Source organism: Taeniopygia guttata, chromosome 1A (assembly GCF_048771995.1).
Source record: "Taeniopygia guttata chromosome 1A, bTaeGut7.mat, whole genome shotgun sequence".
Lineage (NCBI taxonomy): Eukaryota > Metazoa > Chordata > Aves > Passeriformes > Estrildidae > Taeniopygia > Taeniopygia guttata.
The window spans coordinates 44,460,796-44,485,057 of NC_133025.1; the positions used below are offsets into that span (position 1 = coordinate 44,460,796).

Here is a 24,262-nt window from a genome sequence, read left to right on the forward strand (position 1 = left end):
GGTTCTTTTTGGGCTTTTGTTTTTCTTCTCTCAGTACAGAGTTGGAGAAACTGGCAACTGCTCTTTGTACTCTAGATACTGTGTAGTGAAGTAGTCTGACATTTGTCATGACCAGGACCATTCTTTAAATCCATAGTCTGCTAACAGCCACAGACACTCTTTTGAACTAGTGATAAATGGTGCTCATACCTGGGGAGTGTGGGGAAACAGAACTGTAGACTGGATAAGCTGCCTTAGTGGTAAAGAGCTCTTAAATAATACCTGGCAGATATTTCTTGTCTTTTCTATCAAAGAAATTGCTGTCTGTCTTGTATTGGCAAGTAAGGGCTGTAGTTAATTCAAGAGTTTCTTAATGAAAGCTTGGAAAATAGCCTTATGTTTCTGTTTCTAGGTCCCTCCAAGGTCCAGTGCTTTAGACTGTGTAGCCAATCTGTCTTCTGTTCAATAAGGGAAACTTCCTGTTGCTTTTTTTAATCACCAGTATCTTACAATTATGTTCCTTAACTTGTGACAAAGATAGATACCTGGCTACTGCTTCTGCTGCTGGTGATAAAATAATTGTTTCAAGCTGTAAAAGCAAACCTGTCCCCCTCTTTGAAATAGCTGAAGGAGTAAGTATACCCTCATTTTTTCCCCAGTTCACTTGGTATTCTTTTTGTCTCACATCTGTTCTGCATATTGGGATCAATATTGTTATAAATGAAAATTTGTCCAGCCAAATTAAAATGAAAAATAAAATATTTATTTTGCAATCAAATTCTATCTAGCCAGCCACAAGGAAAGAACAGAGCCGAGCCCGGGGTCGGCCCTGGGTGTGCAACAAGGAGTCAGCCTCATCAGAGGTTTTCCTCCATGCCCACACACTTCCATCCTGGCACAAGCGGTTTTTATAGGGAAAATTCTGCCTGAGGCCAAGATTTCAGCAATCAGTCTTCTATTCAGAGTCCGTATGTTAATAAGCTTTTCTTTTTTGGTGATGAGGGAGAACAAATCAGTGTCTGGAGTTTGTTGAATCCCTTGATGAAATTTACGGGAATTCGGAACGCTGTATTCACATGTATCTGCCTGAGGATTTCCATGATATCCATCTCGGGTCGTTCACGGGAACGATCAGCACCTGGGGTTTCTGTATCTCCCCAGACGTGGCCCATCTCCTGGCGAGCTGTACCTTCTTACTTGTAAATCAGTTTCCAATCTACACCCGGTCTCACCTGCGCCTGTGAGGGTGGGGGGGGGGGGAATCCTAATACAAACATGTATACTCTAACAAATATTCAATATCACATATATCATATTAGAAATGGCGCGCATTATATCTACTACACATAACAATATCATTTTAGTATTGTTAGAATTATGACATGTACATAAAAACATTTCCTTGTGTATTGTTAAACACATATAAAGATTGGGGACAATATTGCTTTTAAAACAGTTCTGTCAGTAAGAAGATACAGATGCAGTTATGCAGATGTGATCACTTGAGGCAGTCATGGTTCAGATGTGATCTAATGTGTAGATGGACTAGCTCAAGTTTGAACTTCATTTTCCAGCTTGGGCTGTCAGACACTGGAAAACATAAGAGTCTATGGAAGGGTTGTTCTTGGAGCATACATGTGCCAGCTTGCATTGCAAGAAACAAGAGAATTTGTGTTGTGTTCAAGGCTTTTTTTTTTTTTTTTGCTTAATTAAAAGGAAGTGTGGCACTTGAAAAAGCTGGACTTGGTTTTAGGAGAGTCTCTTCACATGGTCACTTAAATAGCTTGTTAGTGTTCTAAACCATTCTAATTATTCTCCTTGGATAGCTGTTGTAATGCTAATTTGGACTGGAAATTTTCTGAAAAGTTGTTTAAACCTTGCTTTTAGGGCACTGAAGCAAACACTTTCAAAGGTGGAGTGTTTGTCCTGAAGATTTCACTAAATTTGATCTATAACTAATGCAATCCCTTGCAATTTTATCATGTCAATAATTAGATGGACTTGTTTTTTCTTCACTCAAATCTTGAGAACTTAAAAGTGAATTTTCAACGTGATGAAACTGAATAATAATTTGTTCTCAATATAGGCCTATCATTAAGATTGACCTTTTTTTTTTCAAAACTGGAACTTCAATGATTATTTTAAAAAGAACTACTTAACTGAATTATGAGGTTTGCTGCTATAATATTCCCTGTAATGTTTAGGGAATGTGAAGTAGTAGCTTAGACAACTTCTTGATTTTCTTCTAAAGAGTTTTTTTTTTCTTTAACTTAGGATTTCTTAAAAAAAAACTGAGTACCTGAATAAAATATTATGATTGCTCTTTACAGAGCTATAACTTAAAGGGAAAATGCACATTGGAGGAAAAGGTGCCAAGAAATTTAAACTGGGAATGGGAAAATGCAAGTATTTGAAGGTTTAGTAATTAATATATTTACATGTTAAAGTATATTAAATATATATCCTTTTGATATATAATATATAATGCCTTTTGATAGGAAATGGCGGTAGAGTACAAATAGGTCTGTCAGTGGTACTGTTTGTACTGATGAAACTGCAAACATCCATCAATATACCTTGAAGAAGATTTGAATAAATCACTTATATCTTTAACATACATTTTCTTCTTTCTCCATTAGGCAAAACAGACATGTGTGAGCTTGAATTCTAGTTCTTCGTATCTTGTCAGTGGAGGCCTTGATAACACAGTTAATATCTGGGATCTAAAGTCCAGAAAGATTTACCGCAGCCTAAAGGTAAGTTTGGCTGAGGAAGAGCTGTAGCTTTGCATTCCCAGGTTTTGCTGCTAACTGTAAAAAATGTACTTTCTCTAATTCTGGTGTCTCTCTGGATCAAGGTCACAGATAAGGAGCTAACACACATCTGGGTCTTGTTAAAGTTTGTGTTCTTTATGTGTTGTAAATAGCAAATTTAACAAGCTTATGTTACTTAGTGTTTTCAGAGTACAATTCTATAATAATATGTCTTTAAATTTCCATAATAGACTTCTTGTTTTTGCAAATTTTTGTTGGTGTTGTCTGATGGGGAGTTGCATTCCAGGTAGTTGCTGGTTTTGATACATTGAATGAGAAAACACTTCTGTATTTGTAGAGTACCGTAGCAGAACTAATGTTCAAAACTGGGGGATGGTTGTCTTCTAACTGATCCAGTGTGAATTCTCTAGAACTTTTTTATGATGCACAAAACGTAGGATGGCTTAGTATCTTTCCCACATGCCTCAGTAGATGGTTTGCCCTTATTTAGCACCACTGTTTTAAGACTATGAAATTCAGCTTTGATTTATCCTTTTTTTTTTTTTTTTGACTTCCAGAGTTACAGTTGGAAACAAAACCTCTAGGTATCCAGTACATTACTTTAAATATCTGTTCCTAACTTTTGGGTTAGAAGTACTCCATTGTCTTCCCCTGTATAGGAATTAGGAATATAGGGGAAAAAATATGTTCATTATACACAATATTATCACTGCAAATGACTATACTGAAAAGCTGGTTGGTAAATATATGTGTTAGGTCTAAAAGTGACAGAAGGGGAAATTCAGTGGTACATCAGATTAACAGAAAGTATATTCAAATATCACTGTTTTCTGGGAGACTTCACTTTTAAAATAATGTTTATAACACCTCTAGTAAATATTGCTGTCGTTGTCTTATTAAAATAGTGTATGTAATTATGTGTACATCTTTACTAATTTATTAAAACCACCAATGCAAACAATCAGAGTGGTTATGATTGATCTTTGGTATATTTTGCTGCTGTTTTCTGTGATATTCTGTAACAACTCTTAAATCTTTCAAAAGGTTACAGATGATCAGAGAAAATAAGTTGAAGTTTTTTTGCAAAAGCATAAATTAGGAAGAATGTCTTTAACACTCTCCCTCTAATCTCCCTTTCCCACAGGAGCATAAAGATGAAATCACATGTGTTGCATATAATTGGAATGATGGCTATATTGTTTCTGGATCTTTGAGTGGTGAAATCATCCTACACAGTGTTACCACCAATTTATCAAGTAGTCCCTTTGGTTATGGCAGCAGACAGGTAGGCTGTCTATGGCTTTCAGGTACTAAGCTTAATTTGCAGTCTTTAGAAAGTACATATCAAGAGCTTTTAAGTTTTGGTATTCTGTTTCATTTTAATTTTTAAGACTGCCCTTAAGGAAAGGAGAAAGCAGACTGCTGTATGCATTATAGCCTTAAATACTAGGTAGCATCAAAATACAAATATCGCAAATGCCTTTTTTCCTATACGGGTTATAGCAAATTTTACTTGGTAGACACTGGCTCCTCATGAACAAACTTTTAGATATCTTAGAAGTGATTAAAGCACAGTTGGCTTTACAAACCAAAGCAGAATTCCTATTCACTGCTCAATATATATTGTTGCAGAAGGCAAAGACCATGCAGACTGGGGTCTAACTTACTCAAAGCTATCTGTACAGGAAGGATGAATACAAGTCTGTATTTGGAAGTAAGTTTATTTAATCTGGAGATTAAAATTGCACAGATGCTTCAAGAGAAAAATAATGAGGTTTTATCTTACCTACTTAGGTGTTTAGTTAGTATTTGGGAGAACTAGTTTGAAGGAAGATTGTGCACAAGGCAAACACAAAACATATGTACTACCTAAGAGCCTTGGCAGGATTTGCCAATGCAAATCCTTTCTGCAGGCTCAAAAGATATTAAAAGAATTAGTGGATATCACAAGGGCAACTCCCTTGATACAAGAGCATTTGCAGTAGTAAATGAGCTGTGTTGTCCCGTTGGAAATTCCAATGTGTGCTCTTAGTGATAATTGTCTTGTCTTATGGATAGCCATGTATTTGAGTTCTAGGCATGCTTTCATTTTTTTAATGAATCTTTTTTACAGAGGTTGGAGCTGCGTAGGGGATGCAGAACTGTTGCTTTCGTCCTGAACCTGACCTTTAACGTTGCAAGGAATGCTGAAGTTATGACTTATTCCTTTTCTGTTACTGCAACAGCTTTTTCATTCTTAGGTTGCAGATAGTGTCAAATTAAATTCTTCTCCTGTCTTGCATGAGCAGTATAACATGGTGAAAAATCTCTTGCAATCTCACAGCATCTCAGGAATTATGGTATACTTTCTGATGAAAAATATCTGTTAAATTTAAACTAGTTCTGCTCCTAGGTGCTGCAGTGTCTTTGATCCATCACCAATCTCATATTTACATTGAAGCAAAATTGTATTTCATACTTGGTTTGATCTTAAAAATCCATCTATATAGTCAGGTCATTTTTCTGATTTTATTGTTACGATCTTACGAGGAATGTGTGAGGAGTGTATGTGAGGCAGGAACAGGGAGGTCCATGGCTGGATTATGCAGCTGAGGTGAATATCCAGAGTGCAGACTATGCTACTAGTTAATTGGAAAATGAAGAAATTCTTGTGAGGATGATTTGCATGAACCTGTTTGATATATTCAATTCTTTCCACCAGACGGTGATTAGGAGTAAGAGATATGCCGTGAATAACTATTTTGTCAGATGAAATCAAGAAGTCTGCTGCAAAGCTGAGTGACCTTTAGGATGGATACAGATATTTGATGTGTTAAAGTAATTGCAAACAAAGAGCTCCTGTTCACATTCTAAAGAGTCTACAACATTTTCTTAGGGAGGGCAGTTATTTGATTATAGCTTTAATTTAAAGTGTAATTGAGCTATGATTTTGTAATGAGTTGGCTAGTAGGATGTCCCAGTTTATCAGCTTGTCTTTGTTCTTTACTTTTATGTGTAGAAATGGCTCTATTATTGTTTGGGGTTTTAATTGAAAAATTGGAGAATTGGTTCTCCATTGAAGAAAATATCTGAAGACTTGTGTAATTCTGTTAAATTTAAAAAGCCTTTAGTTGTTTTGTAGCTTAGGGGCCAGGCTTCCTTAAGAGTAAACTTGAATAGATAAACAGTGTATTATACTGTTTGATCCTCGTACTAGTTTTCTGGCTTAGGAAGGGTCACCACTCCATAGTAACTTTTTTTAGAATTGAGGAATGTGAAGTCTAACTAACCTTAAAAATTTTAGCTTGTCTGTGTTTGATTCAGCATGATGGAATGTAGTTTCCGTGCCAGTTAATTTCTCATGTTGTGTAGATTCTACAACTAGTAGAATAGCCCAAGGTTGCCGTGCTTTCTCTGACTTTAAACAAAATTCTTTTCATAGGAGCATTGGCCTATATTCTGTTAATTGATTTTAATTTAGAACACCTTTGTGTTTTATTAGATTTGAGCTCTTGCAGAGTTGTTTGCAGATCCCATAATTTGTCTTTGCTATTGGCATTCATTTAGACTACCAGATTCTTATCTGCTTGCTGTTGTGAGGATAAAATTAAGGTTTGTTTCAAAATATAATGTTTGTACAAGTCTTCACTGCCTGATGCAATTCTCCTAGCAACAGGATTTAGTTTAGTTGTTTGAACAGCTGGCTGATCTGTAAAGAAGTGTGATGGATTCTGGTCACTCCATGCAGTGAAAAGTTTGTCAGCTTTTAAAGCTAAAAGTGGGGAGCTGTGGTAGTATGGGGAATGCAAGTATACAAAAGAAAATGGAGAACTTGCCCAGACCTGTGACGTGAAAAGGAAATGGCTGACTTGGTAGGATAGCAAAGGAGGTTAAGGACACGAGTGAGGAAATGAAACATGAACAGATGCCAGGGCAGTAGGGAGGAAGGTATTTGGAGGTGAAGAGTTGAGAGAACTGTGAGGGTCAGGAATATTTCCCATGTAGATCCTGTTTGTAGTTAAAGCTGTTACTCGTGAATCTCTCTGTATTTTTTTCAGTGTAAACAAACAGAAAGATTGTGATAAAATTGTGACCAGTAGAGGACCATATTAATGGTGAAGAGTTGTGGTCATTCCTGTTTGAATATGCAGTTGAAGGTGCCACTTCTTCAAAGCAGGTTGAAGCAATTTGGCTTCCAGCAAGATACACAATGCAAGTGCTGGAAATGATGCTGGAAATGATGCTGAAACAACACATATCTCCATTAAAATGAAGTTAAAGACAGAAATAGGATAAAGGCCAGTACAATGTGTTGTGGTGTGGTCTGTGCCAGAATACAACAATAGCTTTTTGGGAGCATTTTCAGGCAAATAAGACATTTCAGCAGTCATTGGACTGGACTTGAGTAAAGTACTTGATAAAGTGCTTTGTGAGAGAATACTAGGTAGGATGGATAAGAAACTCATTATATTGGTAAATCAAACAAATATTTGCTTTCATTATCTGTCTTGTTGAATATTTTCAGTAGTGCTTATGATAGTAGAACTAAGGTCAGCAAAACTGGGGAAGGGTCTGGAGGGGTCTGGAGCACAGGTCTAGTGAGGAGCAGCTGAGGGGGTTGGGGTTGTTCAGCCTGGAGAAAAGGAGTCACAAGGGGACCTTATTGCTCTCTACAACCACCTGAAAAATAGGTACTAGCAAGGTGGGGATTGGTCTCTCCTTACAGGTTACAAGCAATAGGAGAAGAGAAAATGTCCTCAAGTTGTACCATTTTAGATTGGATATTAGGACAAAATTCTTCTCTGAAAGGGTAGTGAGGCATTGAAACAGGCTGCCCAGGGAAATGTGGAATCATCATCCCTGAGAGCATTCAAAAAACACATAGCATTTAGGGACATGGTTTAGTGGAGAACATGGCATGGCAATGCTGGGCTAAGGCTTGGACTTGATGGTCTTTGAGATCTTTTCCAGCCTTAACAATTCTGTGATTCTAGGTAGAGCTATAATGAAACCCAGTGGAAAGGTGTTTGCCCATAAGAGAGGATTGTGTCAGTATCAAAAAATGATTGAAACTATAGACAAAGGAATAACTGTGACAAAGCAGAAATCAAGACACCAGATTTAGGGGACAACTGAAGATCTTAATAGAGTAGGATTTCAAAATTCCCAAGGGAAAGGAGTTGGATTTCTTAATATAAAATGACACTGACTAAAACAGACTCAAGAAAGAGCAAAACATTTTGACGATCATAAATTATTTTAGTTGTTCATATTCAAGAAAGATTCATACTGAGAGAGTTGCAAAAAGACTGATGGTACTGAAAAAACAGTCCTGGGGGACTCTAATTTTTTTTAATAGCAAAATAAAGCCCAAAGGAGGGTGAGCTTGTTGTTTTTTAAAATGGGATAGCAGCACTGAAGAGTTAAGAAACTGTTTAAGTGTAAGGGCATTATGGTCTCAGGAGCAAATAGATGCAGCTGGGTCATAAGTAAAATTAATGAGGAAATTGAGTACTGTAGTATTAGAGCAGGGAGCTTCTGAAACATCCTCTGAAGCAATGTGCTGGAAACAAAATATCTTTTCTGAAAGGCGAGTTAAGTTCCTGGTTCTGCGATAGCAAGGCTAAACCACAGATTATCCTCTTCTGTGGTTTTAGTCCACAGATTGAAGTCTGTTCTGCAGGACCTACATACTTGCTTAACTCTGGAGTCAGTGTGTCTTACCAAACTGGCTGATATCCAAGTACCTCAAGTCAGTGAAGGGGGGATTGAGTTTAACATTCTTGGCATTGGCAGAAGACTAGTTGGTGAAATAATGTACCTTTTCATTCCTTTAATTTTAGATGTGTTGTGGCGGTTTTTTGTATGAAGGCATGACACTTGCTGACAATTTGAGAAACTTTTCTGGAAGTTTCATTTTTATTCTCCTTAATTTTGCTGATCAGCTTATATGGTACCCCATAATAGTAAAAAAGAAAGTTTCACCCCCAATAGCAAAAATGGCATTTTAATGCAAAATTATTTTTTCTATTTTTACTATTTATATTTCAGAGTTGTAAGCCTTTGTAGACTACTTTAAGTTTGTATTCCTAATCTGTGCCTTTAGAAAATAATTTAATATCATATTTAATATTGGTATTAAAATTCATTTTTATGTGTGTTTTACAGCCTATTCGACACTTGAAATATTCATCCTTTAAGAAATCCTTGCTGGGCACTGTTTCTGACAGTGGAAATGTAACTCTCTGGGATGTAAATAGCCAGAACCCATATCATAATTTTGAAAATACTCATAAAGCACCAGCCTCAGAAATCTGCTTTTCTCCAGTCAATAAGCTGCTGCTTGTAACTGTAGGTTTGGATAAAAGAATTATTCTCTATGACACTTTCAGTAAAAAGTGAGTATGTGAAAGACCTTTTCGTTTTAGAAGATTCTTTGTTTGGGTTTTATAAACTGAAAAAACATGCCTAATTATGACATTAATTATCTCATTCAGCCCCATGCAGAATAGTTGAAGTGGTTGGCATATTGCTACTGGAGAACCTGTCCCACAGTCTATTTTGCTTTCTAAGTTAACAAACAACTGAAAAACCCCAAGACATATGGGAACTAATTGAAGTCCAGTTTATGGGTGGTGTTCTCCAGTGCTTAAGTATGGGCATTTCTTGTTGATAGAGAGCACTTAACTTCTACAAGGGGCAGAACAGCCTGTGCCAGCCACCTGAGCTTAGCTTGCCTGCCTTTCTAGTTAAGATAAAAGATGTAACTGTGTGGTGCACAGAACTGCTGAAATAGAGGAGAATATTGGATGAAAAAGCAGGAAGGATGGGAAACAGGTGATGGGACTTTGTAGTAAGAGGATGGGATGGCGAGCGGTTTTGTGGGACATTGGTTTTACAGTGAGTAGTACTTTTACTCTAGCTGAATAAAATCTAGCTGTTTGCATTTTGGAAGGATGCAAACTAAGACCTGAAGTTTTTCCTAGAGCTGTGGGAAGGGTAGAGTTGATAGGCTTGGGAAGCTAGAGGATGAGAGGCTGTATGTAGTATCATTGCTGCTAAAATGATGAAACCAGTAAATAATGTTGGTGGTTGCTATTTAGAAGGCAATATGATCCTGTCTTCATAAAGTCTTTTGGGGCATATGCAGTTTTTTATTTGTTAAGCATGAATGCTTAGTGTAAACCTAATCTACTGTTTCTTAAAATAGTTCATAGGATTTACTTGCCACTGGAGAAGTTGAACTACTGACCTGTAGCTGAATTATGAAAGCTTATATATATATATATATATATATATATATATATATATATATATTTCTTTTAGATATTCTGTGTTGAAAAGTCCAATTCATGAATTCTAAAAGATTCATCCTGTCCTTTCTCATATTTGAAGGTTACTGACAACAATTGTAGCTGATTTTCCTCTAACCACAGTAGACTTCATGCCTGATGGTACTACTTTGGCTATAGGATGTTCCCGGGGAAAGATCTGCCAGTATGACTTAAGACAACTGACCTCACCAGTGAAAGCAGTTACTGCTCACAAAGGCTGTGTGAAATGCATACGTCTTCAGTTCAGCAGCAGTTTTTCCAAGGTATTTTTATTGTTCAGTATGCAAATTAATGAAAGCAATCATAAGTTTAGGTTCTGAAAAAGTTTAGCATTCACTTTCTAAGCATTACAGATGCCAACAAAATGGGATGATACCAACATAGGAATTATAAACTGCTTAGTTTTAACTGCTGGTTTAGGCCTTATTAATGTGGAATTCCCCCTACTCCTGGCCTCTTTGTAGGAATAAGTGGAACTTTTAGTCTTCTAGGTTTTTGGGTGTGGATATGCTGCCTTTGCAGATCAGTTTATGGCACCTCTGGTTATTTGTAGGCATTAGCAGAAAGGTCTGTAATGGCCCTTCTGCTTAAGGAGAAGACACAGGGTTGCTCACCTGAAGAGATTTTTTTATGTCCTATATATGGACTTTTGCTAGCACATATAAACAGTGTAGAAGCTAATTAAATAATAGAGAAGAGTTAAGAGGTTCTTCCAAGACTTAATTAGGCTCTACTTTGTCGAGAAACCCTGTGCTTCCATTTAGTGGACACTGAGAGAATCTTTGAAATGGATTCTTTATCACTCAGAGACTTTCCTTCTCCACTAGCGCACTTGCTGCTAGTGGTTAATTATTCCTGTAAAATTTGGAGTCTCTAATACTGAAATCTCTTTTTTTCTGCTATGTCTAAAGCTGGGATTAAAATTGAATCATGCAGGGTCACTCCAGTGTTAAATTGTTGCTATCCTTGTGGAGGTCCTCATGGATGTTTTCCATGCTCTTTGAAGTTACATAAAGATACCTTTTTTATTTATAAAGGCCTATCTCCTAGGCAACCTTTGCAACTTGAACTGATTTTTTTTTTACTATTTTTAAAAAGGGAAGTACATTGTCTCATATTTTTACTTCTGGCTGAAGGAATAATAACTTCTCATAATTGGTTCTATTTTTTCTTCAGTCTAACATTACAGGTTCTTCAACTAAACCTGTGTCCAAAAGAGTAGAAGTCAAAGCTGGTAGTAATCTTGGAGGAATTCAAAATACTGGCGTCAAAAACATTGCCTCTCAAGCATCAGCAACAGTTTCATCTCATCTTACACTGACAAATGAGACTAAGGGAGGAGAGATTTTTCAGGAGAAAACAGGTAATGTTGTGTTCCTACTCTTACAATAGTTGGCAGAATGGGTAAGATGGAAGCAGTGTTTCGTGTTTTGACCATTACAGTATAAAAATTTCACTGAGGGAAGGGCATTTGTTAGGAAGTACTGTATGCATGTACCTGCACATACAGATACTTATTTTCCCTCCCACTGTGTAACACATGCTGTGAGACTGTAGGAGGTAAATTGGGTCCTACTATAAACTTAAGACACATTAGTCTTAAAATTGTATTGATACTGTGGGACTACCTCTTGCTTTCTGACTTCTTGGAGATTATTTTTATGTACATAATGTAGTTTCTGATGCAATGTCTGCATGGAATGCAGAGCTAAGGATTTGTAATTCTTGTAATGAAAAGTAGTAGCAGACTACATAAAAAAAAAAAAAAAAGAAAAAAAATAGAAAAGAAAAAAAACAACCTAGGAAAACACAGAGAAAAATAGCAACCTAGTCCAAAAACCCAAGTGACAACTGAACTGTATTTTTGTGAGAGGCATGATTCCAGTATCACATGGTAGGAAAGATGTTAAATATAGTTACAAGTATGATTAGTTGTATAACTGTACTTGCTATCTATGCCTCTGAAGTTAACAAGTTCTTTGTAAGAATTCTGAGCATTCCAAAACTGCTACTGTGTGAAATGTACTCTTAAAATTTTATTTAATTCAAGAGTTCTGAAAATATAAAATCAGTAACACTGCTAGTTTGATTCTTCGAAAAAAAATCCTCAATCCGTTGTAACATAACACTTTCTCTCTCTCTTTTAAAATAAGGATAAATACATTTAGTAACAGTAATGAGGCAATAAGCCACTGCAGTCCATAGGGATGTGTATTAATGACCTCCCTTGGGTATGCAGTGAAGTATGAGGTGAAGTAGAATGTTTCCTCTGTATGAAGTATTGCTAATCAACATTACTGAATGGTGTGGGAAATTTTATTTTGGTTAAAACGTACGATTTATTATCTTTATTTGAAGATGTAATGGCTGTTATCCCTTTAAGAGGACCATGCATAATAAATAAATGTTTTAAGAAAGTAAAGGCTTACCAAGCAAAACAGTTTTATTTAATCTGAGCGTTAAATTTAAAAGTAAAAACCTCTGAATACTGCAGAAGATATGGTCTTTAAGGTTAAAAATGGGAATGAATGTGATACCACAAACTTTATTTGTTGTCTGGAATTTCTTCCAGAACCTGTTCATAGGCTTTAACTTTAGAGAAATAAGGGGGATTCAGTAAAGTAATCTGATAACATACTTAAACGAAATCGAGGCTTTTTATCACAGGTATTTTTAAGGTACAGAAATACAAATGAAGTCATAATGTGATGAGAAACTTGGATGTACTTTGAGCTGGTTTCCCATAAACTCCCATTTACCAACTGTTCTCTGCTTCAAGTACCTTACTACATTTATATTTCTGGGAATGGGTAAAAGTGCTCAAGATATTTTGGCCCAATTTTATGCTTCTTCTACGTAGGTCCTCTAAATTCTGATGCACAAGGTGATGCAGGACTTCTGATTTGACTCAGTATACCAAGTATTTACTTAACTAGCAAGTGTTGGTGTCACAATTGACATATCTGAAGGAGTGAAAAATGTAATATATTAATACATTTAAATGTGAAATCATAAGCATAACTCAAGTTTCACTTAATGTAAATACTTGGACATGATTAATTGCAGTCACCCACACAGTCATATTTGGATCACTTCAACAAGTAATCCCACGTAGAGAAGTACTTGTAGGTTTTATGAACATTTTGTGAAATTAGGATACTTATTTTGGTGGTTGTCTGAGCAGTTCAATTCCCTTTCTAAAAACTGTAGTTTGAATAATTACTGGGGATTTTTTTGGACTTAAGATATGCTTTCATTCTTCAGACAACTGTTCATGGTGCCATGCATATAAAAAGCTTTTTCCCCCCCTGGATTGGGTCAGGGAAGGGGCTTGAGGGTAGAGTGAGGAAATGTCTAGGAACAAGTTTGGTTCGGGTTTTTTTTGCCTGCAGTTGTAACTTCAAATTGATTTTCTAATATTAGAATATATAAGTTGAATTTCTAATATTAGAAATAAGCAGAAAATATACTAACACTAGATAAGCTTTAAAAAAGGTGTTTCACATAATTTTCCTTGGAATGCGTAATGGCCCTTGTACAGCAAACTTTTCGTCTTGCAGAACAAATTTATATTTTTATCATCTCAATGTGGTTGCCTTATTAGCAGGAGGTGCAGTTACTAGTTTCACTTCACCTGATCCAACATAAAATCGTTGCACCCATTATATAGATTTCTCTGAGCATGGGTGGGTTCTCCAATTTTACAATCCTCCTCTTTAGCTTTTAGTTGTAATCACCTTTGTTGACAGCCCAAATGAGGAAGTTAATATTGACCCTCTAATTGGCATCTGCAGGCAGTTCTGAAGTGCTTACTGGGCTTCCCAAGTATCATGTTTGGTGTGAGATTGTTTAGCCATAATGTATGTTATTTTTGGAAAAGGTCAATTACTAATGGAATGATATTGCCCTTTGAAGGTTTTCCCCATAGTTCCAGCTTGGATGTCATTCCATCTAAAGAAGCAGATCATGGGAAAAGTGCTGAATTAAGTAATTTTGATGATTTGGGTCGAAGTAGTTTAGGAGATGTGTTCTCTCCAGTCAGAGATGGTAAGTTACTAATACTGGAATTTGTAATGCATCATTCCTCTGCATGTAATGAGACAAAATGTCACTTGTGACTTACTGACTGCTGTACCTACTTGATATTTTAATTTGTCTTTGATTATGAACTTGATGCAGTGATATAAATAAACACTTCATTTGTCTGTTTTCTGCTGTTTTGTAGATATTATTGCAAATAAAATGACTGAAGATCCTCAAGGAAATGGTAAGCGTATGCCAGTGATAGGTCTTTGGAGGTCTGTACTAGTTCTCACATGCTGATTTTGTCATACCATTATAAAAAAAATGGCCAAAGGAGACCCTGAAACAACTTTTCTGGGAATTGTCTGACACATTAAGAGGCACAACATAGTAAAAGGAAGTCAAGAGTATGGTCCTAAAGTGATTGGGTTTTTTTCCCTTTATACAATTTATAGTGATACTCAGAAACTTTTAATGTTTTATTACTTTTATAAGGATGAGGGCACCATAATTTGGATGGAAATATGTAGTTTTTTCTGGAGTACATTTTTTGGTGATTCATTTTGTCAGTCAGTTTTTGTATGAGTGGACAGGCATTTTAAGTGTGGGATAGATGTGGTGTGTGTGTTTATTGATCTGTATGTTTCATCTTTCCCTTTTCATTTTAGGCTTGGATTTCCAGTCCTGCCTGTTAGGTTTTGATTTTCTCCCACAGCCAACCATTGCCTTTCCAGTAAAAAGAAACCTAGTGGGCAGCAGTGCACCGGGGACACAGTCTAGCCCATTACATGCACTTGTTGGATCTCCAATTAAAGAAGAAGAGGAACATCCAGAGACTGACTCTAAGAAAATAAGTCTTGGAAGGCAAGAATCTAAAGACATCTTGAAGCAGGTATTCTTGTTATGAGTGGTCTTTTTAGAATCTTGACAGAATATTACTACTTGAAGGAAAGAATACTGAATAATGCCCAGTCTGATTCTATTTTGCAACACACTGTTAACACACATCTGTAAAACCTTGTGTGATTTAGGTGAATTGACCTTCAGCAATGGAAGACAAATGGACGTTTGTCTTAAATAAGATCAGGTTACATAAGTTCCCATGAAACAAAACAGATAGCCTTATGAGTATTTTGATTTTTCTAGAAAATCAAGAAGGATGGTTGCACCAGTATGATCGATTGTTGTATGTTAGGTCAGTTGCACTTTCTTCTTTCCCTGTTCTGTGTCTTTCTCTTTTTCTTGAGATATCTTTGATATGCCTCTGCACAAAGCTTAGCTACTTTTGTATTGCTCTTGAGAAGTCTAAGTTGCTAGGAGTGATACAACCTAGTCACAACATTTTTAATGTGAAAATCAGAGGTCCCTGCCTTTTGCACTTGCTTCTTTGTGCCTACTTGAGGCAATTTTAGCAATGTGTTTTTCAGATAGGAAATGAAAAGCATGTATTTCTGAGCAGATTCCTAAAAGCAAAAACGTTTCAAAGTGCATTTTGGAAAACTGAGTCTTCAAGTGCAAGTAGACAATTGTAACAAATAGATTTAATCTTTAAAATAAAAAAAAAATATTTCTGTTGTCAGGTTTCAAAATCAAGCTTATCAAGCATAGAACCTTCTCCACTATCATTTACTCCTGATGTAAATGAGAAACTAATGAAGACAATTCAGGCCCATCCGACATATGATCTACCAGTAAATGGTACTACCACAACAAGTAAGTTGATAATTTTGGCCCAGTTCTAGGTGTGGTTGGTTGTAAACTGACGTGGAATCGGAAAAAATGGACTTGATCTCAGTTCTTTAAATCAAGCCAACCTTGCTAAAATATTTCTAGTTGCATCTGAAAAGACTAATTATAAATCTGATTTATTCTTTGTACTAAGCAATATTTGAGGCAAAATTAATTAATTAAATAATTATTTTTTTAAAAATATCAGTGTAATGTGGTATATGAATGGTTTTTATTTGTTTTGAGGGTTCTCAATATTTTATTTTCAATTGCAAAGGTTCAAAGATAGCATCACCTGTCACTGCTGGAGTTGCAAGTTCGTTGTCAGAAAAAATAGTAGAAACCATTGGGAGTAGCAGACCAAATGCACCTCTGACAGCAATTCAAATAAACTTCATTCAGAATATGATACAAGAAACAATGGATGACTTCAGGTACCGGTGTTCCTGCAGAGTGTTTTGTTTTCAATGACATGTTTTCTTAATGAGGTGTTTCAGCATCTGCTCAAACAAATTTTTCTTTGGATTAGAAAATTACACCATTTATAGCCGTATTTTTGAAAAACTAGGTATGAAACTTAGTTTTTAATAGCTCTGATGACTAATTAGATTGATGCCTCTGAGGGCTGTTGGTGTATGACTTTGCTGACATTTCCAGAATGAGTGAATATTTCTCAGATGGTAAATTTAGTCTGCATAGCAAGGTCTCTACTCTTTTCCTGAAGCCTTGCACTGGTTTCTTTTCCTCCTTGCTCTTCCCCCTATCTCAGCAGGAGATGTTTCAAGTTGACAGTAGGGAGAATTTGACATAGCCAGTTGACTTGTTTTGGCTTTGATTGTTATTATCTTGGCATGTGTAAGGTCACACAGTGTGTGTATTTCTGTTGGGTGGAGCTTTGCATTGACATAACATCTGTGCTGTAAGTGATGGTCAGTGTCGGCTTACTTTGCGGATATCTAACCTGCATTCCAATTGTCTTGAAACAAGTCAAATTAACATGGTTTTATTTAGAGTGCAGTTTGAAGAAGAGGAGAAGTTAAGAGAATCTTATCTAGGGCATCACTTCCTAACCCACATTTAAGATGAAGTAGGTTGAATGGAGATGATGGAGAATTGCGGGGCAGGGGAACTACTGTCTTGATGACAAAAAACAAAGCAAAACTAGCCTAGTAGGTCTGTGTACTATGGCTGCTCTGTACCTGCCAACATAAAAAATACATCGAATGTTATTTTATGTCTTTACATAAATGTATAGTAAAACTCCCCTGCGATTTTTTTGGCAATAAACACACATCTGATGGACACCTGTAACTGATGTAACTTAAAATGCAGTCTATGTATTGCAGATGTGTTTTCTTTAAGATCTATGTTCAGGCACTCCAGAGTTAGAAGTTATGCTTGCCAGTCTTTTACTTCTAGTACCTCAGATCTGGTGCCTTAAATACTGTGTTTTTCTTCTGACCTATACTTTCTGGAGTGTCTGGAAGGCTCTGCTGGCCCTTTTCACAGTTTTAAGTTGCAGATACATTAAAACTGATCATGAAAGATTGTTAGTACTGTGGTCAGTAAGAGGGAAGTGAACTATTGGAAGCTTCTCATTGATGTGACTACTTGCTGGAACCTGAGGAAAGGATTTTTATCTTCCTGCCTGAAATTCATTCCTCTTCAGGTAAAGGGGGGAAAAACTATGAACCTTCAGGAAAGGACCAGGAATAATATATAATTCATTTGGTTCCATAAAGATTTTTGTTTCTTGATCTCCCTGTCTTTGGAAGATAACTTACATCTTTGGATTTATAGGATGCTAGCTGGCATCTATACTCTATACACTCAAAGGAGGTTGCTTCCAGTAGGAGTTCTGTAGCACAGTATTCTGTGGAAAGACAAAGTGAAGATTGCCTTTGGGTTTGCTGTATGTTCGAGGAAAGGAAAATGAACTAAGATCTGTCTGTGCCCACTTAAGAAACACCTTGCTTTGTCAAACCAGGGGTACCCATAGCACTGTACTCAGTCCCAGACAGCTGCACTGTTCAGGAAGAACTTGTCAACTTGCCTGCTTTTTTTGTGAGCTGTTCTCCTTGTTCTTCCTCAGCCCCTGGAACTGTTGTATTAATGTCATGATCAGAGGCTGTTTTCAAGCCTGGTTTTTTAGTGTGGAGTGGTTGTCCATGAACTAACAAATTCATGTCCACTTTGCAGACAACACTGCCACTGCTTTTTATGTAGATTAACCTGCATTATTCCATGGTACTGAGAATAATGTATCACTTACCACAGTTGATGTTTTGGGCCCTTCTACAAAAGAGTGTTGAAAGTCATGTACTGAAAAGGTCTGTCTTCAAGTACAGATAAATACCTTTCCCTGTGGTGCTTATGATCAAGGGATTGAAAATTAACTTTGAATGGTAAAAATGAGAGGAGCTTATAGCTTGCAAGTGAAAAATAATCTTGATATCACCATGTGTATATTTGTGTTTCTGAACTGAAAAGTCCTGCATCTTCCTATGTGCTGAAAAAAAATTATACTTATAAAAATCAGTATCATGACAAAAGTATTCCAAAATAAGCTGTAGAAGATTATTTTTCATGGTCTAAGGGTTTATAGACTTAATGAATGAGGTGAGGATTTTGATGAGTGAAGGTGAGGAATTGTGGAGTTTTGGGTGCTGAGGGTATGCGAGAGACTGCTTCCTAAGTAAATCTAAGCATCTTCCTTTTGCAATTCTTCCCCCAGAGAAGCATGCCATCGAGATATTGTGAATTTGCAAGTGGAGATGATCAAGCAATTCCATATGCAGTTGGTATGTACAAGGAGCATGATGGGAAATGTATTCAGTTTTCAATTTTGGTAATACTAAGGCATGCAATTTTCTCTCAAAACTGAAAATCTGCTTTGTTTATTAAGACCTAGAAAGGGAGGCTTTCATGTGAAGAAAAAGGGAAAATATGAATGGGAATCTGTTGAATTGTTTTTTCTTTGATTAATAAAGGGAACCTAGGGGTTCAGTAGGTATGAATTCCATATTTTAGGAGTTACAAACAAATTCAGCTGTCCTTTGGAAAGGGCCAAAGGGTGGGGTAAGGAGAAGATATATGGAATTCAAATAGAAAGCTTCACTTGTAGATACTGTATGCATACTGAGCTGTTCTGTGTTCTTTAGCTTCACCTTTTTATGAATCTTTGTTCTTTTGATCTGCATTAAAAAGACCTTGTCTGGGTTCTGAGCATTTTAATGGAATCTGCATTAGTAGATTCTCATCCTGAAAAACTACAAAATATCCTTTGATAAAATATTCATTAATGTATTAATGATCAAAATACTGTATGTCAGCTTAAAAGGGAAAATCTTACTTTTCTTATCAAAAGTTTTTAAAAACAGAATTATCTAAGTTATTTCATTTCTAAAAGGAATATGAAAGGCCAATAGGATAAAACTGGAATTACTAACTTTATTGCTACTGATTGAGACTTTTTTCTTTTCTGTAGAATGAAATGCACGCTTTACTTGAAAGATACTCTGTAAATGAAAGCTTAGTAGCTGAAATTGAGAGACTACGAGAGGAAAACAAAAGACTGAGGACTCACTTCTGAAAGATTTACATTGCTAATTTTATTAGCGTGAACTCACTACAGGTGGTGTGTTGTCTATGACAGATCATCTATCACCACTATAGTATTGTTTGAAGACCTGTTACTATTTTGAACATGAATCTATTCTTCTAAACAACTGGTGTAAGATACTTTGTGTAATTATAAAATTTATAGCAGATAGGCACTGTATAAAGAACATTTGCATCCTCATGCTGACCACCTTGCAATGCAGTTGACTAACAGAAAATCTTCAAGGACAAGTACGATATTGGAGTTTTAGCAATACATGAAGTGCCTTTTTGTAAACAAAATCAAACCAGGACAGATTCTTTTACTCTAGGAACTTTTTTATATATACCTACTTTTCTATCTGCTTCTTTATTCTACTGCTGTCAGAAGCAATCACTACAGCTTGCCTTGTCAGATACTTTCCTTGAAGAAAAAGGGGAGTGAAAGCTCCTCTTTTGTGCACAACATGGAGTCTTGTTTACAAAGAGCTGGAAAGTACAGTCAGTTAAGTTTATTCAGCTGGCAACTCTTCTGTCCTGAGCTTGAAAAACTAGAGCTTTCAACTAGAGCTTGAAAATATTCCCAAATTTGGTGCCACAGTCTTTCTTACTGAATTCATAAGTTTGTTGTTGTTGAAAATGCTACATCAACTGCACAGTGAAATTTTTTTTAGTTACTGCTTTGACTATGAATCTAGAATTATTTTTATTTACATGTATTTGAATGTTGTCATAGGCTGTCTGATTTGAATGCAACTGTAGTCTTCAAAATGTATATATATTAATAATATAGCCATTAATAATACACCAATGTGTATTTGAAGCCTTTTAGTCTGACTCAAGCACCTTTTGTGCCTGACCTCCCCTTCCATTGGTAATGAACAACTCTTGATATTGAGCAGTCATGTTGTAGTTTTGAGTCATATTGGTTTAGCATTATTGTGGCCTTTTTCAGATAGCTACATACCAAATCTATTATCTTGTGTTATTAACAACCATTAAAGAGCAATCATTACTTCAGTAGCATAATAATATCATACTGGTATGTCAGTATTTCTGAAATGAAGCTCAGTAGGAAGTCCTGACTATTGAAGTGCATGGGATATTTGGCTTGGCCCTTATTTTGACAAGAAGATTAAATTAAAACTTCAATTTTAAATTACTTTAAAATCAAATGCAAATTTAAAATGGAATTAAAAATTTCTATGAAAACTTCTTCTACAGGTGCTTCTTGCTATTTAAGTTTTTCTGGAAGCTTCCTAATTTTCCCTCTAATATTTGCTTGTTTCTTTTCACAAATTCAAAACTCAAGCAAAGTCTAAAGAACAGGTTAAAAGGCAGGTTAATTATTTACAACATGAAGTGTTTAAATCTACGATGACACTCTGCTACTAAATGAATAGATAAATAAATGAAAGCCATAATATATAGTGAAACTTATTTTTTTATGTTGCAAAGCTAAAGAAAAGCTCCAAACATGTCTATAATGTTTCCTTATCTTTTGCCTTTTTTAAAAAAGAGACTTCCTTTTTTGATGTCATTTAATGAAAAACAGTCTTGTAGCAAAATGAGGGTGTTCAAGTAACTTTTAATATTAGGGAAATTACTTTAAATATCTGTAATTGTACTGCTTTTAAAAGCTTTTAAAAATATTTCTATGTCACATATAACTTCGTATTGAAAGGAAGCAGAGAAAATGGCAGTTTTTTTACTAACTTAACAGTCTAGAGAAGTCTTTGTTAAGTTCATAGGATACGTAAGCTTTACCCATAGACCATACAGTTCATGAAGACAGTAGTAGCTGAAGGTAGCAAAAATATCTTAGCATCCTTCTATGTATGCTTTTCAGTGTTAATGAAGTAACCTTGCATATTTCCATCTCTTGATTTGTTCAAGTGCTCTTGCTGGTGTACCTGGATGACAGCAGGGAGTTAGACCATTATCTTGGGTATTCTGCTTATAGGTAATTCAGTTTCCTGATACTGAACTGTGTAATGTTTTTAATTCCCAAATGGAGGTGACTATAGCAAGAGTGATTAAAAACATTTTTAGGCTTTTGTCCATGTCTCAGGATTACTGTAGTGCAGGTGGCTTACACTGTGTGGGGACCCACTCTGCCTATCTCTATTAGGATATGTTTTGCCTTGTACACAATCTGATTTGTATGTTAAAATAAAGCTTGTTTCAACCTTTTTGAGGAAAAAAGCTGTGGTGACCACTTATTAAAGAGAATAATCTATGTTGTAGTTGTTATGCCTTATCAGGCACCATCTACCTGAAATCCTGGAGTAATCTCTCTTCTGCCTCTGTGGAATATCCAATCATTTCTGCAGAAATGTTCACAATATCTCATGCTTGTGGAGTAAAGGACAGATGAGCAGTTCCCCCTTCCAAATTGAAAACTGTTACAGTCATGCCAGAGAGATCATATTCATAGCTAAATATCACGTTCAAGCAGATGTTTTGGGCAGGAGGAATATCTTGTCTCCTGAGATCCTGGTGAGCTGGACATCTTGTGTCTTCTGCATGTTAAACTTAGGTATGTTTAATTTTTTAAATTCCCTTCTCATGCCAACACAAACTTTCTGTGACTAAAAGTTTATTTGCAGTTTCAAGGTATGTAGGGTTTGAAAACTGATTTTGACTAATTGATTTATTCTCATAAAAATGCAAAATGACAGACAGCATGTTCTTACTTCCTGGCAGCAGTCCACCAGTGCCTGATACACACACTATATTCTTCATAAGCATGACAAGGATGAGTTGCACATTGCCCCTCCTGCACAAGGAACATGGCCTACTAGAAGAAAGAACATGCTTTACAGACTGCATTGACAAACTGTACAGTTTCTTGCCAGCAGATACCCCAGATACTAAAAGATGCAAAATGGTTATAGATTATTTGTATATAAAGGTAACAGATCTGATACTGCTGAGCTCTTGAGGCTGACAGGTGCTATGTCTCTGCTATCCACCAGTGCACTTGTGTCTTTGGGTCATTATGGTGCTTGTCACGAGCTGCACCTTCGGTCAGGCTGAGTACGGTCATTTTCACATAATCTCAGGCCATGCATCTGGGCAATACTGATGAACAAATTCTCAGCTGTGGAAACAATCTTGTACTCTTCCTGAAGCATCCTGTGCCAGGCACTGCCAAAGATAAGTTACAAGGCCAGAGGGACGAGTAAAAAATTCCGAGGTGTTTTCAGGAATAAATGTGAAATAAGCTCTGATTCTGGATGTCTCTCTCTAACCAAGGAAGTACAGATAAGTACCTGTGTGTATTCGTATTTGTCTGGCACAGCTATAGGACACGGAAACTTAACAGTGGAATCATACTCAATAATTAAAAGTCATGGAAAGAACATCTCTTGTTAGCTGATTTTGGCAGTCTAAACTATGATACATTTGTGGGACTGAGAGCCACAATCCTTCAGATGTGGAGAATGTCATATCTAGTATGCTGTCTGCCTACAGCAGTTGCTAATAACACTTTCTGTTACATAGCCACTCTTACATTAGGGTCTTGTATGAGATGTTTCTGGGTTTGTTTGTTTTTGTTGGGGTTTTTTTTGGTATTTTTTTTTATGTGTGGAAAGGTATCCTAAAGCTAGAATGCATATCTAATATTTTCAAAATAAACAGAAACTTTTGAGGCAGTGCATATTTAATAATCTGTGGATTATTAAGAGCATCTTTGAGATGGTAGGGGGGTGCTGACCCAAAAAATCTGTTCTTGGTCCAGAAGGCATTTGATTTGAGAGCAAGTTAACAATCCACTAAATCAGCAGAAACTTAGAGGTTATTCTGTCTTCACCTGGATATAAAACACAGCTGACTAAAAGTAAAGGAAAGAGAAGTGTAGACTGCTGATACTTATTCCTTATCTTCATTAGTACTCAAAACATCCAGACCTGAGCTCAAGTAGGAAGTAGCATTCCCTCTTCCAGAGAGACTGTATCATGACTGAAGATGTTTGGTGTAGTAATAGCTGCCCTATTTATTTTGGACTAGGCCTACGCTGAACCAGTTCAGGACTCCAAATACTGTTGCAACATAAACAGTAATGCTTTTTTTTTGGGGGGGGGGGGGGGCAGGGGGTGGGGCTTAAATAATGTTAGAATTTTACAAGTGTCTAGCTTGAGGCTCTAAAATTGGCTGATGAGTGTTGGAAGCCATCCACTCTCCATCACGTACTAGAACAAGAGTTCTCTGAAACAACTGCCAAGCTTTGTATTACCAGTTGCCCCATGTAGCCATTGGCCTAGCTGCAGACATAATTTTGGAGGGAGTTTAAAATTGTCATTATACCTCTGAGGTATACCTGAGGTATGTTGTGGTAGTAGAAGCTTCTGTTGTTCTTAGTAGAATATTTTTCTCCCTTAGTTCTATAATGTGTGAGTTGCAGGACAAATGCTCATGCCTTCAGCTCTCTTGAATTCCTTATTTGTTCTCTCATTCTAGCTAAAAAACCAAGGCTCATATAATGGAAAGTTATTATGGTTCCTTTCCAATATCTTACACCACAAAGTTTTGTCTCTATGGAAATCACTGAGACAATACTTTTTCAGCCTATTATTTGGAAAGAATGATAATTCTGATTTATTCTTTTCATCCCTACTTGTCTTCTTAGTAATGGAGAAAGAACAAAATTACAGAGAGAAAAGGACGCATGAGAAAAGAACACAATTTCCTATACAGGTTATTTACATACAAGTGCCTTTACTGGTTATAAAAATGCACATTAACTAACACAGGGCAGAAGTGTTCCAGAATTAATTTTAAAAAATTAGTACTATAAATAAATACTAATGCTTGGTTGCATTACTATAACACTACTTACCA

At 36.2% G+C, this 24,262-nt stretch overlaps 1 protein-coding gene across 11 annotated transcripts in view; it reads left to right on the top strand.

Annotated features, from left to right (window-relative positions):
- Positions 1-24,262, top strand: part of NEDD1 (NEDD1 gamma-tubulin ring complex targeting factor) — a 257,109-nt gene that overhangs the window by 2,646 nt on the left and 230,201 nt on the right. For 8 of the 11 annotated variants that reach the window (XR_012053499.1, XR_012053495.1, XR_012053498.1 and 5 more), the window contains exons 3-14: positions 517-611; positions 2,619-2,735; positions 3,898-4,038; positions 8,901-9,130; positions 10,128-10,329; positions 11,243-11,429; positions 13,982-14,113; positions 14,292-14,333; positions 14,758-14,981; positions 15,670-15,802; positions 16,095-16,251; positions 18,552-18,618. Coding sequence is in view for 3 of the 11 variants with exons in the window: in XM_030261846.4 (XP_030117706.4) it covers positions 517-611; positions 2,619-2,735; positions 3,898-4,038; positions 8,901-9,130; positions 10,128-10,329; positions 11,243-11,429; positions 13,982-14,113; positions 14,292-14,333; positions 14,758-14,981; positions 15,670-15,802; positions 16,095-16,251; positions 18,552-18,618 (1,727 nt within the window). In the remaining 8 variants the exon portion in view is untranslated. Of the gene's footprint in view, positions 1-516; positions 612-2,618; positions 2,736-3,897; positions 4,039-8,900; positions 9,131-10,127; positions 10,330-11,242; positions 11,430-13,981; positions 14,114-14,291; positions 14,334-14,757; positions 14,982-15,669; positions 15,803-16,094; positions 16,252-18,551; positions 18,619-19,304; positions 21,623-24,262 lie in introns of those variants that run through there. The other 3 variants (XM_030261871.4, XM_002189740.7, XR_012053502.1) reach the window with 2 other exon arrangements.